General features: G+C 36.8%; 1 protein-coding gene across 3 annotated transcripts in view; it reads right to left on the bottom strand.

Moving 5' to 3' along the window:
- The window catches only part of NPEPPS (aminopeptidase puromycin sensitive), a 107,681-nt gene that overhangs the window by 16,174 nt on the left and 73,614 nt on the right, over positions 1-17,893 (bottom strand). For all 3 annotated transcript variants that reach the window (XM_064271158.1, XM_064271156.1, XM_064271157.1), the window contains 10 exons: positions 16,941-17,050; positions 14,298-14,361; positions 12,072-12,211; positions 10,246-10,380; positions 8,776-8,995; positions 5,350-5,492; positions 4,859-4,915; positions 1,748-1,855; positions 1,057-1,212; positions 735-782 (listed from right to left, as the gene is read on the bottom strand). In XM_064271158.1, the coding sequence (XP_064127228.1) occupies positions 735-782; positions 1,057-1,212; positions 1,748-1,855; positions 4,859-4,915; positions 5,350-5,492; positions 8,776-8,995; positions 10,246-10,380; positions 12,072-12,211; positions 14,298-14,361; positions 16,941-17,050 (1,181 nt within the window). The remainder of the gene's footprint in view (positions 1-734; positions 783-1,056; positions 1,213-1,747; positions 1,856-4,858; positions 4,916-5,349; positions 5,493-8,775; positions 8,996-10,245; positions 10,381-12,071; positions 12,212-14,297; positions 14,362-16,940; positions 17,051-17,893) is intronic.

Below are 17,893 nucleotides of genomic sequence, written 5' to 3'. Positions count from 1 at the left end.
TAACTGGAGCTTACAGGCTTTCCTAGCTACGTTTATAGTATAGATTTGTCCCCCAACTGCTGAACTTTCAAAGTCCATATTAAACTGATTATCAACCTTTATAAGGGCTAAGGAAAAAAAAAAAGAAAAAGCCAAACCCATTGCCATCATGTCGATTCCAGCTCATGGCGACCCTACAGGAGCAAGTAGAACTGCCCCATAGGGTTTCCAAGGAGCAGCTGGTGGATTCGAAATGCTGGCCTTTTGGTTAGTAGCCAAGCTCTTTAACCACTGCACCGCCAGGTCTCCAAGGGCTAAGAGTCCCCACATAATCATTTAGTCTCACTGTGCAGACAGCTGATCTATGGAGGTCAGTGAAAACAGAAAAGGAACTAATATCAAGGACCTCTGTTCTGGCCCCGCTATGTTACTTAATCTAAATAATAATATTATCACCCCATTTTATGGATGAGGGAACAGGCTCAAACGGGTTAAGAAAAATTTGCTCAAAGTCACACAGCTAATAAGGGACAGAGACTCTAAGGTGTATTTTTTTTTTAAATCATATTTCAATGACACCAAAGATGATCTCAACTCAAAATTCTTCAGACATTAAAGATACTATCTAAGATGTCTTTCTCCAGGCAAAAACAAGGAGATACTGAAGTGCAACATTATCTCAGCACTACGATTACAACTTGATTAGTTTTCGCCCACTAGATTGAAAAGTGAGAAGTAACTAGTGCTTTCCTTACCTTAACCTCTCCGGCCATTTTGTCAACTGCAAATCCTTCCACTGACAGCTGGAAAAAACAACAGTTTATAATGGTAAGACCAACTAAAACAGGCTGGGAACAAACTTCGATTTACCCTAGAAACAAATCATTCTGTTCTCTCCTAACTTCAGGTTTTTATAGAGGATGCAAATATAGGATAGAGAAACCTTTTAACAAAGCTAGCAGCTATTTAGAGAAACTCTTAAAAGAACAAAGACCATAATCTAGGGGTCTAGTGAATCACGGATGTCACTCAATAACAATGATACACAAGCTACTGAACATAAAAATTGTCACATACCTTTATTAGTCTGGATATTAAGAATCCTCCCTGGTATCGATTATAAAGCTCTTCCCAGTTGTCCTTTATAAATTTCCAAGCAGCTTTCCTTCCATGCTTGCTGCCTCCAGCCACCCCACCAATTACTGATACAGTATCCTGTGGACGTACCTCTTCCTGAAAACAGAGAGAGAACTAAAAGTCTAGCGTATCCCCAAATATCTTTTGGTGCCAGAATGGACAGCACGCTGTTAGGGGACCTAAGTAACCAAAGCCTCACTGCAGACGATCGGTTCCTGTTTTAGGAATAACCAGCACCACAGACTTTCAGCAAAGAGGAGAGTGTTTACCCCGAAGATCAGCTAAACCGCCATGGGGTGTTGGGACAGGAATAAACGGACAGGCTGGTCAACAAATACTTGCTTGGGATCTTACAGGGTAAAGAAAGCACAGGGAGCAGTCAGCTTCCCAGTTTTCAAGAGTCCCTGTGACACCTCCTGGGTCCTATTCTGGAGAATTTGTTTCCTCTTCCCATTATTCTGATTCTCACCACTAGAGGGAGATAATAAAAGCCAGAAACAAAAGCTCAAGCCAATTTTCCTCAGGAGGAAGCCTTAGTCCCGGGTTAAGGCAGATCAAGAGGATACACAAAGACACTTGTCACAGGTAATGGGGAACAGACCTCTCTAAAGTAATTTTCACTGTAACTTACTGAAAGTGCAAAGGTGAGAACTTTTTGAATCAGCTCAGGTGAAAGAGTGGCCCCAAGGACTCTTTCAATTCGGTTTTTCTCTTCCTGCATATCTGCTTGTTTGTGAAGCTGCAAGAAAAAAACAAAGACAGCAATGGTTAGCCCTCCTTTGGAAGCTCTGCATATGCTTCCATCTCCCTCCATAAGGTAAACATTTTGCTCTACATTCCTACCGTGCAAAACTGGCAGGGTATGAAATTAATATGAGAATACTTTTCAAGATGCCTGGGCATTGGTCATTTGCCATTATAGTAAATAAGTAAATCACCAGATGTACGTGCTCACTAGATGAACAGTTCTGAGCAGTTTAACATGGATATCTGAAGGGGAGATCTGTCATGGCCAAATTTTTTACATCACTGATGCCTGGCTAACATTCTACGGCAGATGAACAAACTCGTCACTACTAATCTTATACCATTAAAAATCACCAATTTACATTTATAATAAGGAAAAACTGAAAGCAATCTAAATATCCAACAGTTCAATTAATTTCGTTTATACAAAGAAATGACACATCATTCAGTTTTAAGAACATTTGATAGCATAAAAATGCTCTTGATATATTAAGTGAAGAAAAACAGGGAGACAAAGCAATAGGACAAAACCCAAACCCACGGCCATCAAGGTGATTCCAACTCATAGCAGCCCCGTAGGACAGAACAGAACTGCCTCACAGGATTTCCAAGGCTGTAATCTTTGCAGAAGCAGACTGCCTCATCTTTCTCCCGCAGAGCGGCTGGGAGGTTTAAACTGCCAACCTTTTGGTTAGCAGCTGAGCTCTTAACCATTGTGCTACCAGGGCTCCTTACCAATTTTTAAAAAATCAGCATGAAGGGGGAAAACGCCTGAAATATATACCAAAATATTAACATTAATTAATGGTGGCTTCTGCTCAGTGGGATTATACATCTTTATCATTCACATTTTTTCTAACCACAAGAGCAGTGCATGCTTAACAAAGAATATCAGAAAGATAGGGATGCAGAAATAAAAAATACGTACATATGTACTATATGTACATTACTAAACCAGGAATAAGAAAAGATTATACAAGTTATTTTTGTGACCTATGTTTTTGATTACAGATAAGTTTTATTTTCTTCTTTATACTTTTCTATTCTCTAAATCTTCCACAGTGAATATACAAAAAGTTTTTCCATGATCAGAGATAAAATATATTTTTAAAAATTAGAATTGCAAATGTACAAGAGATACTTCTCCAAGATAACTTATAGACTTTCTTCACCTTTTCCCCTTAAGAGTGAACACTGACCAGTGTCTGGAGACCCCATCACAGCTCCCAGTTTCCTCTTCCTTTCCTTTGGACTCTTTTGAGCAGCAGTGTGGTAAAATAGATAAGAAGTCAGGAGACCTGGGTTCTAGTCCCAGTTTTGCCTCTAACTAGCTGTGTGATCTTGACTAAGTCCTTAACCTCTCCGGGTCTCAGTTTCCCCATCTGTAAAATGAGGGGAGTGGACAGATGATTTCTAAGGTCCCTTTCAGCTCCAACACTCAAGGTCTAAACACTGGCTGTAAGGAAGCAATTTTTCCAAGGAGAACCTGGTATGTCCACTAGATGGCACCATAACACCACATTTCGAATATATTCTGAATTAAAGTTATTCATTTTTTACCCTGCCTCATTATTGCCAAAACATCGACAGGAAACAATCCTCCTTATCTCTTACTAACTGGTTTCTTGAAGAGCCCTGATTCTGCCCTCATTAGAGCTCTTTCCATAGAAAAGCTGAATCATCCTGAGCTCTCCTGTATTAAATACGAACTCTTACTAAATATACCCGGTTATATAAGTTCTTAAAGGAGGGCCATGTCATGAAAATGTCAAAGTATCTGTCTTCATATCTCTATGAGATTGACTAAAAAAATATAAAATATTTCATTTCATATACGAAGAAATACTTGATTTATAGTACGCAGGTTCACAGAATACTAAGAATGAGAAGGAACCTTAAGGTCATTTAGTTGAAAGGGACAGTCAAAGTATAATTTTTATATCACTAGAAAGGAAACCCATCAACAAAATGGATAGTTAAAGCAGCACATTTTGAGGTTTAGTTTCTTCAAGTTTGTATTTTTTTGAAACATCCCAATGATTTTTAACAGCATTTGTTTAAAATTAAAATAGCAGACATTGGATCTGCAATTCCTAGAACAGCAGTAATCACTGCTCTGCATGGAATCAGCAAAGTGTTCTTTCTTCACGCCACTGAAGGTGCAAGTAGTAGGCACATTTCACTCCTGTCTTGTCTACCCCGCTAAGTGTGGATCTTTTCGTGACTAGGCTTTATAGGCTGATTGATGGCCTGGGTATTTAGGCGTGTTTTCCATATTTGATTTAATGGCAATAATTAGATTCAGTTCCCCTTCCTTTAATGCAACTAGTACAGTCAAGTTATTTCCTTATAGACTGATAAACACATGGATTCAGGACTGGAGAAGGCACTTGTTCTGCAGTATTACTGCTGATCAGAACTTTCAAACAGATCATTGTCATTATTCTTATGCCCTGTGTATAAGGACATGGAAAGTTTTATCTTTATTTTGTCCAAGTCAGAATCTAATTATATGCCAATTACCCTGGGAAAACTACAGAGGCTGTGCAGGCAGATGAATTAATTTCCTGTCTATTCACAACGGGCGCTGGCACAGCTCAAACCATGAGACTCCTCATCCTTAGTAATTCCCTAAGCACAAAAACGAACCTGTCATTTAAAGATTAAAATGTGCAGAACACCAAGTATGTTTACATTGAAGGTGAAATTTTTAAGAGCTTGACTTTTTAACTAAAATGAACATTTCAGAGTTAAGCTTTAAAATGTATAAACTTGTGAGTGAAAAAAGCAGTGAAAAATTAAATTTTTGGCATGGTAGTTGTAACATATATGAACAGATATTATATATTTTTCTCATAGTTTCTTCATTTTTGCATATATGCATACTACATTTATTTCTTTTGGCTGAACTTCTTTTAACCACTTAAAGCTCATAGTCTGTGTACCAATCCAAACTCAAAAGCAAGAAATGAGAGCCCTTTCCAAGTCTGCTCACCTTTAGCATAATGTCTAAGGTAGTGCTATCACCATGCTTCAAAACAGTCAGGTAGACCTGTAAGAGAAGATAGGGACCAAAAGAAGGCATTTGATTAAATGTACCTTGTTTCAAATATTCTAATGTTCAGAAAAGACAGTCAAAAAAACTGTAAATAGCTGGGTGTGGATGTTACATACAAATGGTGGCAAGGAGCAAACAGGCCGTATCAACAACCACAAAGGTAGATAGCATGTAGGAGCAGCAGTGCACGCCAGCTCTTTCAGAGGAATGTGCACTGATAATCAACTTTCAGCACCACAGTGCTGACTGAGAAACTTCAAACAAATGAGAAGTTGGCTAAAAACCATCTAAAGAGTATATATTAAATAGAGTCAGACATGGTTTGCAGGTCACTACTTAGATCAGTGTTGGTTACTATTAAGGAGTCCCACCCTGCACAGTATGATGCAGTCACCTAGAAATCAAGGTAATTCATTATGGAAACCTACAGGACTCCTCAGATCAGCGGAAAGAATCTGTTTCCCTTCCACATGGTCCTTAAACCGACGGCGGGCTTCTTCTAACGTTGCCTTATGTCCTGCTTTTCCTAGTTTGCCCAGAACCAAGCCCCTCAGGAGTGCATCTAGATGACCTGATTGGGAAGTAAAAATAGACAAAGGATTATACTTTTAAAAAAGGGGGGGAAAAGCCTATTTTTACAAACACGTCACCTAAATATCTTATAATTGTTTCATGTTTACATTCTTAAACACATCAACTGCCTTAATACTTGAGAGAACACTTGATTTAAAATTTTTGAATCGTAAGAACGAAATGAAGTGCTAAACAGGTTAGGTAAGCAAATAAATCTGCTGACTCTGTCTAAAGTCACAAATGTCAACTATCTGAATTTAGTAAATGTTCACTCAGTCCAGTCAATTACACTGTTAAGGATTATGTGCCACAAGAACAGGCTTGGACCGTGCAGTTTATACCCAAGGTTGGGCAAAAGACCACATACGGAACTAGTATGCCTGTGTACAATCAATTCAAATCTTACACTCTTAAAATAAAAAGATGATGGATCTATTTCTTCAAAGAAGAATGCAAATGTCCAATAAGCACGTAAAAAGATGCTTAACATCATCAGTCAATAGAGAAATGAAAATCGAAACTATAACGAGATACCCCTTCACCCTAGGGTGGCTATTATCAGAAAAATGAAAACTAAAAAGTGTTGGTGAGGATGTGGAGACACTGGAACCCTCATCCACTGCTGCTGGGATTGTAAAATGGTATAGCGGCTGCGAAAACCAGCATGGTGGTTCTTCAAAAAGTTAAACATAGAACTATCTTATGACCCAGCCATTCCATTCCTAAGTATATATCTCAAAGAATTGAAAGCAGGGACTTAAAAAGATACTTGTATACCAATGGTCACTGCAACATTATTCACAAAAAACAAAAAGTAGAAACAACCCAAATGTTTATCAACAGATGAGTGGATAGTTATAAATAAAGCATGGTATACACAAATAACGGAATATTATTAAGCCATAAAAAGAAACAAAGTTCCAATACATACTATAGCATAGATGCACCTTGAAAACATTATGCTGAGTGAAATAAGTCATACACAAAAAGACAAATATTATATGATTCCACTTATATGAAATATCCAGAATAGCACACAGACAGAAAGTAGACTGGGTTGCCAGGGGCTGCCAGGGCGTGGGGGGCGGATAGGGAGCTATCGCTTAAGGGGCACTGAGTTTGTTTGGGTGATGAAAAGCTTTTGGAAATAGTGGTGAGAGTTGCACAACACGGTAAATGTAATTAATGTCACTGAAGTGTACACTAAAAAAAAAAAAAAAAGGTTAAAATGGCAAGTTTTTTGTTCTATATATTTATGATAATTAAAAAAAAAAAAATCCCTCCCCTGATCCCAACATTTCTCTCAAGTCTACCCCCTTTTCTCTGCTCCTCTTTGCAGCAAAACTCCTTTAAAATGTCTCAGTGTGCCGTCTCTACCTCTTCTCCTCCCTTTCTGGAGAATCCACTCCAAACACGATTTCCCACCACTCCGAAAAAAAAAAAAGGCAAAACACTAACATTTCTCCTTCCTCACTTTGCTTGACTTGGAGCAGCATTTGATGCAACTGATCACTCTACCTCTGCCTTAAATACTACTTCTTTAAGGCTTCTGGGACACCCCTCTCCCTCCTGGCCCTCCTCTTACCTCACTGGCCAGTTGTCTTCATTCTCCTTGCTGATTCCTCCTCATCACCCAAATCCTAAATCCTGGACTGCCCGCAACCCTCTTTTCTCCACCTACATTCAGTCCTAGGTGATCTCCTTCAGTCTCATGGCTGGAAATACCATCCATACACTGACAACTCCCAAACATATTACTCAGTTTCGATTTCTAGGCATGACACTCTCCACTTTAACTTCAAATTTAACATGTCTCTCGCCCAAACCTGCTTCTAGGGCAGTCTTCCCCATCTTTGTACACATGGCAACTTCATTCTTTTCCTTCAGGCCAGAATCTGATGACTCTTCTCTTCCTTTTCACACCAGTGAATCCACCAGCAAAATACTTTTCATTTCTACCTTGAAAATTATACAGAGCTTACTATCTGCAAGTGTTAGTTCCTCGGCAACTAGCACCTCACTTGGATTACTGGTTTCCCTGCTTCCTCTCTTGCCTTCCTTCAATCTGTTCTTCAAGCAAATCAGATCCTGTTCCTCTTCTCAAAACTCTCAAATTAGCTTCTATTATCACTAAGTGTTAAAGTCAAAAACTTCTTACTACAGCTCACAGGTCCTATAGGATCTGATCTGCTTCCCCTCCTCCACTCCTCTCTCTCAACCTCTCTGACTGTATCATTTAACACTCTCATTTACTCTGTCCTAGCCTTACTGGCCTTCCTTGTTCTTCCTTGAATATACCAACCGTGCTTTTGCCTCAGGTCCCTCTGCCTGGACTATTTCCCCCCTAGATATCCTCATAGATCTCTCCTTCAGATCTCTGCTTAAGCTCAAATGCTGCCTCATTAGTGATGGTTTCTCTAACCACCCTACATAAAATAGTGCCCCACTACTACTCCTTATCTGCCTTACCCTACTTTATTTTTTCTCAGGATACTTACTGCTGTCTGGCATATAATATATTTAATTGTCTGCTGTGCCACCCACTAGAATAGCCACACAAGGGCAATATTTTGTATCACCAGCTCCTAAAAGAGTATCTGGCATTTATGAGGTGCATAAGTATTTGTTGAATAAATGAAGGACAAAAATACAGCTCTAGGTATTATCACTATCGCTCTTATTTGCAAAAAGATTCCCAGATCAAGACTGATCAGGAAGAAATATCACCTTTATTTATTAGCAGATTAATAAAAATAATTATATTTAAAGCCCTAAAATCATCAGTCCCAAGATTTAAACAACAGCAAAAAGTAAACAAGTGATTACAGAAATAATCAGAGAGAAGAAAATACACGTAGAAAACAAATAACTCCCTTAATTCAGAAAGCTGGCCCTTATGCCTCTTAACACATTTACAAGATGCACTTTTGGTGCCTGGTATTTATGGTGATAATATAGTAATTCCTTTTTAGCTGTCCAAAATTCCCTTTAGCTCTTCCTGACTATCGATAGACCTTTGGAACTCTGTAAAAGACTTACTTTCACCATTTGCTTTGTGCACAATCATATTTAGCAATAAATACACATAACCACTACTATTTCAATGTTGGTGACCCATGTAAGTTTACCAGTAGGCTTAAAAGGCTTAAGTCTTAACGGGAATTTCTGGCTAGCTGAATATATAGTAACCTCCAGGAGATTCAATGATGGCATCAATATTGTCAACTACAGCTGAGTAAAAAAGCGTCAATTTCCAACCAATTCTTCAACTAATTCATTACCTTCTCCAGGTTTGGGGTCCCAGCCCAGTCTCTCCCCTATAGGTGAAAAGATATCTTTCACAAACTCCTGGATTTCCTCATAGAAGTCTGTGTGGGACAAGAGAGTTGAGAGAATTCCCAGGTTACAGCTCAGGTCGCTCCATACAGTATAATTGGGCTCATTCACAAAAGCCTCCATGACTTTTAGAACCTCTACAGTGCTAATGATTCCAGCTCGAGCCTGGGATAGGAAAAAACATAAATTAATCTAGTCTTCCAACAAAAACAAAACAAAAACACACAAACATGTATTTTCGGTATTATTTACTGCTAGTTAATCATCTCTTTGGATTAGAAGAAATTAAGCTCAAAAGAGCACTGTTGGAATAAAAATCCTATTGTGATAAGAGTTCTCAATTTACTTCTTTGCTATTTTATAAAAAGAGCCACCTAAAAAATTTATACTAAAATTCTACCAATTTGGGAAGAATAAAAAAAAAAAACAGAAAACAGATTAACTTCCTATTTCTATTCTGTTTCTGTGGTCATGGCTTTGTTTTGTAATTTTCTTACTTTCAGAAAAGTTGCAAAAAGAGTTGGCGCCTTGGTTTTTGACAGAAGTTCTTTCAAAACTGGACCTGTAAACTGTGTCAACTTAACCCTGTCCTTTACTCATTTCTAAAAGAATGCAAATAGAAAGGTACAAATTCAGAGCCCTTTCAGAACTAACTAATAGAGTTAGGAAAAAGAACTTCTGTTACAGCAGCCAACTGCACAAACAGCCTGGGACAGGTCTCTCTCAGCAATGAGGTCAACAGATGTGAAGTTTTGTGCATCAATGCTAATCTGTGTTTATACAAAGAAGGAAACCAAAACTAATTACTACAGAGGAGAGGGGAAACTTAAGTCCAATTTAAATGGAAACTGGGAGGAATTTGACAATTTTATCATAGCCAAAGACATCTAGAAACTACCTAAGCCATGTTGGAGTCATAAAGATACTACTACTAATTTGCTGCTTTAAATTACTTTCAAAACAAAGCCAAATATAATTCTAAAGCTAATGGGCTATTACAATTTGAGAAATAACAGAATGCTAAAAAATTCTAGACTTGCCCAGAAAAGTACAATCCCTATTTTAGAAAAACATAAATCACTTTGAATTAATTATTTAAAAAAAAATTCTATCAGTAGAGAAATTTCTTTAAGGCTCATACTATTTCTATTCAAAACAAAGAAATGTCTGCCTTATAAAGGACAGTTTAAAGACTGTTGCAAAAAATTGCTTAGAAGTGGGAATGGGATTTGCTTCTGGTAAATTAAATTAATGTTAATTAATAAATAATTGTTTGCTCTAATCCCAAAGGCTATAGTTTAACCTTCAGGAAGAACCACATTCTTCTAATTATGCTTTAGTCAGACAACTCCTGAAAAAAACAAAATCCTTTAACCAACAAAATCCACTATACTACTTGAATGAGAGGTGCTCACCAAGGAGAAGAGGTCATTCTGTAGTCCAAGTCTATCTACTGGGGGCAGAGAAAGGTCACGAATGCCCGGTAATAAACTTTCCAGCATGGCCGAGCTGTACTGGGTCCGGAAAAACCCAACTGTTCCCAGGTTTAACTGAAAAGATATTCAATAAGCACTATTAGACATTTCCATTTATTTTTTAATCAACCTTTTGTAGGTGTGAAAGGAGCTCTGGTTTTAGATACATCTGATGAAAAACAACAAAGACCACATACACTAACTGACAGGGATTAAAATAAAACAACATTTAATGATAAAAATCAGCTGTCAGAGATGAATACAGAGGCAAAGAAAACAGAAACTTGAAATAGTGAGGGCCAAAGTAAGGGACAGTAGGAAGAATATGACAAGGAGGGAGGGAATAATGTGGGTAAATGTCTATTTCTAATCCCAGGGGATACGTTTAGGTTTAGAGAAAATACGTACTGTATATAAAAACAAAGAGCCCTAGCGGTGCAGTGGTTAAAAGCTCTTGGCTGCTAACCAAAAGGTCTGTGGCTCGAACCCACAGCTGCTCCAAGGGAGAAAGATGTGGCAGTCTGCTTCTGTAAAGTCCACAGTCTTGGAAACCCTATGTGGCAGTTCTACTCTGTCTTACAAGGTTGATATGAGTCGGGCTTGACTCCACGGCGTTGGGTTTTTTATTTTTAATACATATAAAAACGCTTGAACAGTGGAATATGTGGAAGACTAAATCTTTACAAACATTGATCTACTGAGCCCAAAGCCTCAACAAGAATAACAATTTTCAGGTCCTAAATTTTAAAGAATTACATGAGCCTAAAAGGCAATTTCATAAGATTTTCAGATTCACTGACTAACATTATTCTCTATAGGCTATTTATTAAGAGTCAAAAGATATTTTTGAAAATATTACACAAAAATATTCTAATGATAAAACGATAGGATAAAATATTTTACTATTTATATGTAAGTAGTAAAAAAAAAAAAACCCACAATTCTAATGTAACTATTATTTTATTGATTCTCTTTTACTGTAGGATTACCATCTTTATTTACCTAATTATAATCACAGTATACATGTAACTTTTTGCCTTATTTATTAGAAAATTTTCATTTTGCTACATAATTTTCCAGAGTATAATTTCAAATGGTAATATAATATCCCATTGAGTATATTTTTAAAATGTATTTTAAAAAGAGAAACAGCTCTTTTAAAAAAAGTACCAAAGTCTCAGGCAATGTGTAATTCTATTCAGAATCTATAAAAAAAAAAAGTTTGCAACAGATACTTTCATTACGAAAGGTCCAAAGTACAGAATACTGAAAAATATTTATTTATTGTTATTTTTGTGAAGCAATTTTTAAACACTTACCAACTAAATGAATTTCACATTCCAGTGACACAAACTGATTATTAAATGTCTGATCTCGTTTGATTATAATTATACAGATAGGACAACACATCATTGAAATTATACTGTCAGTACAATGACAAGGCAGTTTGGACTTGCAAGATGATAAATGTTTTGGATAACGTGATTTTAGACAGAGACTACTATTTTTTTAATCTTTAACCAACTCTACCCCTCTTACTGTTTACCTACCACTCCCTTACCTAACATACGCAAATCTCTGGACAATTCTATTTGGAAACTGGCCCTAAATTCACACAGGAAAGTTTAGAATTTTTTTTTTTTTCCCTTCCATGCCCTAGTCTAAACTGAAAAATTTAGAGGCAGCCATGAGATGCCTAAAGGAAGTGAGAGAAGTAAACCAACTTAGGTTAAGATAAAAATGGCCATGCTATTTTTGGAACTCACCTTCACCCACTGGTCTGGTTTGACATTTTTCAAAACCACATTCATCTCTGGTTTGTCCATTAGAATTTTCAGTTTGGCGAGGCTGGAATCTTCACTAGTAGAGATTGTGATAGGTACCATCCACTGGGGACAGTCTTCTCCTTAAGCAAGAGAAGAACAAATAGAAAACTTGAAAAAGAATTTCATATCGGAAGAAATGGAAGGTAAGGTGAGGAGAGGGGACTGGTGTTGTTGTCCTGACCCTGGGCTTGAGTTTAAGTGCTAAGTCAATGGCTCATTTTTAGTGATACATGAACTCTGCCAGGTAACCTGAATAATACTAGTGCAGAGACGAAGATAATTTACTAACAAAATCACAAAAGTCTAAAAAAAGAAGTTTACTCATTTATAGAATCATAAATGTAATGATTTTAATTTAATCATTCTTTTCCTTTTATAGAGCACAGAAATGGCAATAATTTTACTGTTAAACTGAGTAGGTGAAAGCTCTCACACAGCATTTGAGAACAAACTGAAAAAAAAAATCTCAAGTGCCGTTCTGAACAGGTGTATGTTACGGTTGTTAGTGGCCGCTGAGTCGGTTCTGACTCATGGTGACCCCATGTGTGTTCACCTCCTGGGAAACTGAAGGGTTGGATTTTGTTGTTGTGATATACTGGATACATCTCAGGAGCTTCTGGGTTCTAACACTGAGGAGTCATATCTAAAAGCCAAAGCTTTTGTAAGGCAGATACACTGTCTTAGGCGCCAGACAGTAAAACAGACTTTACATTAAGATGCAAAACAAAAGACAGTCGCTGTCTAGTACATTAATGGAGCTGTTTTATAAGTTAGCTTTATGCTACCAGGCTAAACCAAAATTAAAATCTCCTCTTGACACTTGGATATTTCAAGTTTTAAAGATGCTTATGTTGGTCACAGAAACCCTGGTGCCATAGTGGTTAAGTGCTACAGCTGATAACCAAGAGGTCGGCTGTTCAAATCCTCAGGCGCTCCTTGGAAACTATGGGGCAGTTCTACTCTGTCCTATAGGGTCACTATGAGTCGGAATCGACTTGATGGCAGTGGGTCTGGTTTTGGGTTTGGGATGTTGGTCACAGAGCATTAGGAAAACCTGTAAAACCCGTCAGTCCCACAATGCAGATTACAGGTCTAAGGCAGAAACAGCCACTGTAACACTAAGGGATTTGTCTAGATAATAAATCTGTCATGCGACTTGTCACACACATTCATGACAAGAATAATTCTCAATGCTAAGGGAGGTCAGGGGTGGAAGGCTACACCTCTTAACTCCAAAAAAGTGTATCAGATTTTGGTGGGTAGAACATAAAAAGGCTTAAGGTGACCCTGGTGGCACAGTGGTTAACTGCCATGGCTGCTAACCAAAAGGTCAGCAGTTCGCATCCACCAGCCACTCCTTGTAAATCCTATGGGGCAGTTCTTCTCTGTACTATAGGGTTGCTATGAGTCAGAATCGACTCGATGGCAACGGGTTTCTGATGAGAATTACAATTTTAAAGGATGTGAAAAAGGTACAGAAAAACACTTCTTGATTTTTCATTTTAATTAATTTCCTGGGTAAAAAAGTCTAATGACACGTAGAAATATTTAGAAAAGCAGAGTAGAGTGGTAGTTCAGAGCCCAAGCTCTTGAAGCGAGACTACTTTTTTTCAATTCTCATACTTTAACTAATTTAGTAGGAAACCTCAGGCAATTTAACTAACCTAACTGTGCCTCAGCTTGCTCATCTGTAAAACAGAAATACCACCTGCCTTATAGGGTGCTCAGCGCAATGACTGGTACCTAATAAATCTGAATAATCACTGGGCTGGATTTACTTACTTACTATATCCAAGAATTAAAAAAAAAAAAAAAAAATCAGCCACCAACACAAACTCATATTAAGTCCTTTCTTAGGGATTAAGGCTTGGAGGCATCACTTCTTGGGTGTTCCTACTCTTCTTCGCTCCTTATAGCCGCCAATAACACACAGAGAGAAGGGATTTCAAAAGCCTAAGAATGTGATAAAACACTACAACTAGCTCATGAAACACCTTTTTTGATTTCCTAGATTTCATTTTTATTGTTACCATTTCCTTGTTCTTATTTAATTCTATTAAAAATACAAAAAAAAAAAAAAAAGACAATTATTTCCTATTAGCTGGGACATTACTGGCATGTAATCCAAATTCATTGATCAGCTCCCACTTATAGCCACTGGCTTACCAACATATGGTCCACTGGCACAAAACTTCCTTTGGGACAACCTCAGTACTCTGTCATCTTCTACCTAAAGAAGCAAAATAAAGGCTATGGTAGTATTAACACTTTTTTTTTTTTGATGGGGGAGGGGAGTGCAACATTTTTGTGACAAAGTAGACTTTCACTTGACATTTCGGTCGAATGGCTCCTGAGTGCGCAAAATGCAATGGTGATGAAGACAATACTACAGGATGGGAGATAAGTCACTATTTCTCATTTGGCCTTCAAAATGACAATACTCTGAATAAAAGGTCAGGTTCTGTGTAATATGGCTCCTCAGAAGAGATGTACAAAAAATTGACAGTGAGGTTAGAAAAGGTTTCTAAAAGCTTTATGGTATTAAAGTTTTCAAAGGAATTAAAAAAAAAAAAAAAACCCAATAGTCGATAATAAATAACATCATAAAAATTTATTTTAATCTTTATAGACAACATTTCATCTAATATTGCCGGTTTCAAGAAATGGCAATATTAGATTAGCACATATGGATTCAATATTTGAGAATTCAATTTCAGGATGATTGATAAATATGAAAGAAAGCACAAATCTTGTTAAAGGATGACCTTTGTAGTGAAACACACACAAAAAAAGTGAAAGTAAAAAACCGCAGATAACTAAACAGCTAGAAGCAACACTGATGTTTTAAAAAAATACTTCAACAATATGCAGTTATTTGTTTCATTTATCATTTGTTACTATGCCCTAGAAGATTCAAAATAACACAAGATAAAACAGATTTACGATCACTTAAATCAAATGTAAAATAGAGCCAATGACCTTCAGGGATATAAACTGACTATAAGAGACAGAATTGAAATGTTAAGGAAAAATTTGAGTGAGGACACAATGGCTTGAAGTAACTACTAGGGAACTTCAATAGCACACCACTGATCAGTTACGTATCACACAGAGTTCACTGAAAAAGTTAAAAGCTGACTTTTAAATTGATTCAGGGTTAACACAAAAATATTTGAGTTTAGGGAACGTAAAGTGAGAAACAGACCATCATCAAAATATTACATGTACGGGAGCTCTTCGATTCTTACAGGAATTAAGAACCACAGGCAAGTAATATAAAATGGAGGATGAATTTGGCTGTACTTGCCAACAACAAAAAGAAAGCAAAATCTTGAAGTAGCTGGGTGGAAAAGTTAATTGAGTCTCAATAATGCCGGCAGGAAGTAAGGTATTAATGTTCTCTGTTCTAACTGATAAACTATTATGCTCTTAAACTGTGTTTTGCCTGGAGAAAAAATTACTGGCCTAATAGTCCGCTTTATGTGTAATAATTAGTTTAATAGTTTTGAGGTGTTGACAGTTTTTGAGGGAATTGCATTCCCAAAAGTGAAAGGAACGATCAATCATCTTTGTGTGCTATTATTCTTAAAACAGGCAGGTGAAGAGAAAACTACTCATGTATATGGAGGGTTGATGTTAAGTTCCATCAGTCATCTCCTATGACAGATCAGTTCAAAGCAAAGAAAGAAAACTAGGAAGAAACAGAATGTTCACGATGGCGCGCCACTAAACTTACAGGCATTCTTTTCCACCAGATATGTCAATTGCAGTCCCTAAAGTGCCTTTTCAAATTCTTGCAGCCAACCTAACTAAGAGGCTCCCCACTCCAATGTGTATACTTTATTACAAAAAAGTCATACGTTTATGGTTAAGATGTGGCTCTGGAAGGGTACCTTGCAAGTCTCTGCATTAAAATGTCCCATGTAAATCTGAGTTCACTTTGGAAGCGTTCTGTTAACTTAGTGATTGTGATCTGTTAACTTAGTGAATGCTGCATCGAGAAACTCTGCAATACATACTTAGCTCTACAGACAATGTAAGACCACAAGAACAAACACAGATACCAAAAAAAGAGCTATGAATCCTCCTCTCTAAAAATGAGTGGCAATTAACTCCCCATGCAGCTCATGAAACCATGGCAAAGAAATTTAGGAGCAACAGTGTCCTAGTTTCATATAATAAAAAGTGAACTAAGATAAACTTTTTGATAGGCATTAAAGGTTGATGCATAAATCTCAGCCCTGTTGGAAGATGGCTCATTTTGTAGTAATCAATTCAGGTAACAGTTCAACTAATAAGAACGTGATTCTCATAAAAACCAACATTAAAAAAGTTATAAATGGTGTTGAATTTAACCAAATGCTTTTTCTACACCTACTGGGGTAACTATGTGTTTTTTCTACTTTATTCTGTTAATGTGGTGATTATGAATCAATAAACCAAAAACCAAATCAGTTGACATCGAGTTGATTATGATACAATGATTTATTTTTTAATGTTAAACTAACCTTGCATTCCTAAAATAAACCCCGCTTGGTGATTTCAGAATTATATCAACAAGTTTACAGTTCTTCCTCGGAAACAGTAAAAGTAGACAAGATTTTGTTTTCTACTACAGCATGTATAATTCTAATGATGTGGGGAGCAAATAATTTACTAAAGAGATAATAAGTCACTGACAAAAGAGTGAAAGAGTTGGTTTAAATGTCACCTAGAACATGTAAAGTACAGAAAAGAAATTTAATAAAATTGTATTGAATTTCATTTAACACAATATTAAACAAATTGAAGGACTTTTTATAAGTATACCTGTTCTGATTCCACATAAATGAGGGGGAATCCCATTTGTTTGGTCCAGGTATTCATCACAGCAGCTATGGGTTTACCACTAGCATTTTCTAAACTTTCCCAGAGATCCTCTAGAAGATAAACACAATGAAAATCTAAGATGTTTACATTTTTATTTTCCTAAACAAACCAGAAATTTTATTTAATGCTTAACACTTTAGTATCACCACTGCTGACCAATTCTTTGGTTCCTTCAGGTTTAGGAAACAACAGTGGGTGCAATTACCCTCACTGCCCCATTAAATAAACTCTGTTATAAAAACTGGTCTTACATGTTAAGATGTTATTAACGGTGCCAATTTATAAGACAAATTACAATACACAAAAGACAAAAAGATGACTTCAAACAAGAAGAAATGCAAACGAATGGAAACATGTTCAACATCACTACTAATAAATCATTCACAAACTTAAAGCCATTATACCAATTTGATTAACAAAAGTTAAAAAATACTTAATGCTAATGAGGCTGAAGTAAAATTCGTAATAGTCAAACATCACTTGTGGTAAGGAAGGTAAAACATAAATATAATACAGTGTGATAAATATAATAAAATGTGAAAATACATGCATATAATAAACATTAAAAGTGGTGGCGTGCACAGAGGAAAAGCACTTGAAGAAATATCATTTATCAGACAGAAAGGGGAAAAAAAGCATTCTAGGTAGACAGACTAAATGGTCTACGTACAAACAGTAAAGCATAAAAAAGACAGAAAATATCAATAACAGCACTATGTTCCATAAGGCCGGAGGCTGAAGAAAGTAGTCAGGGCTGAACTGTTCAAGGCTTACAAAGTCTTACAAAGAAGCACAAGCACAGACTCCATCTTGAAAGGAATGTGGCATCTCAAGTATTTTCAGTCAGTAGGTGATACAGTTAGATGTTCACTCACAGAAAAGTCAGTCTAACC

The sequence above is a fragment of the Loxodonta africana genome, chromosome 18 (genome assembly GCF_030014295.1).
Source record: "Loxodonta africana isolate mLoxAfr1 chromosome 18, mLoxAfr1.hap2, whole genome shotgun sequence".
Classification (NCBI taxonomy): Eukaryota; Metazoa; Chordata; class Mammalia; order Proboscidea; family Elephantidae; genus Loxodonta; species Loxodonta africana.
Note: the sequence above shows the minus strand (reverse complement) of the source record. Positions and strands in the feature narration are given on the sequence as shown.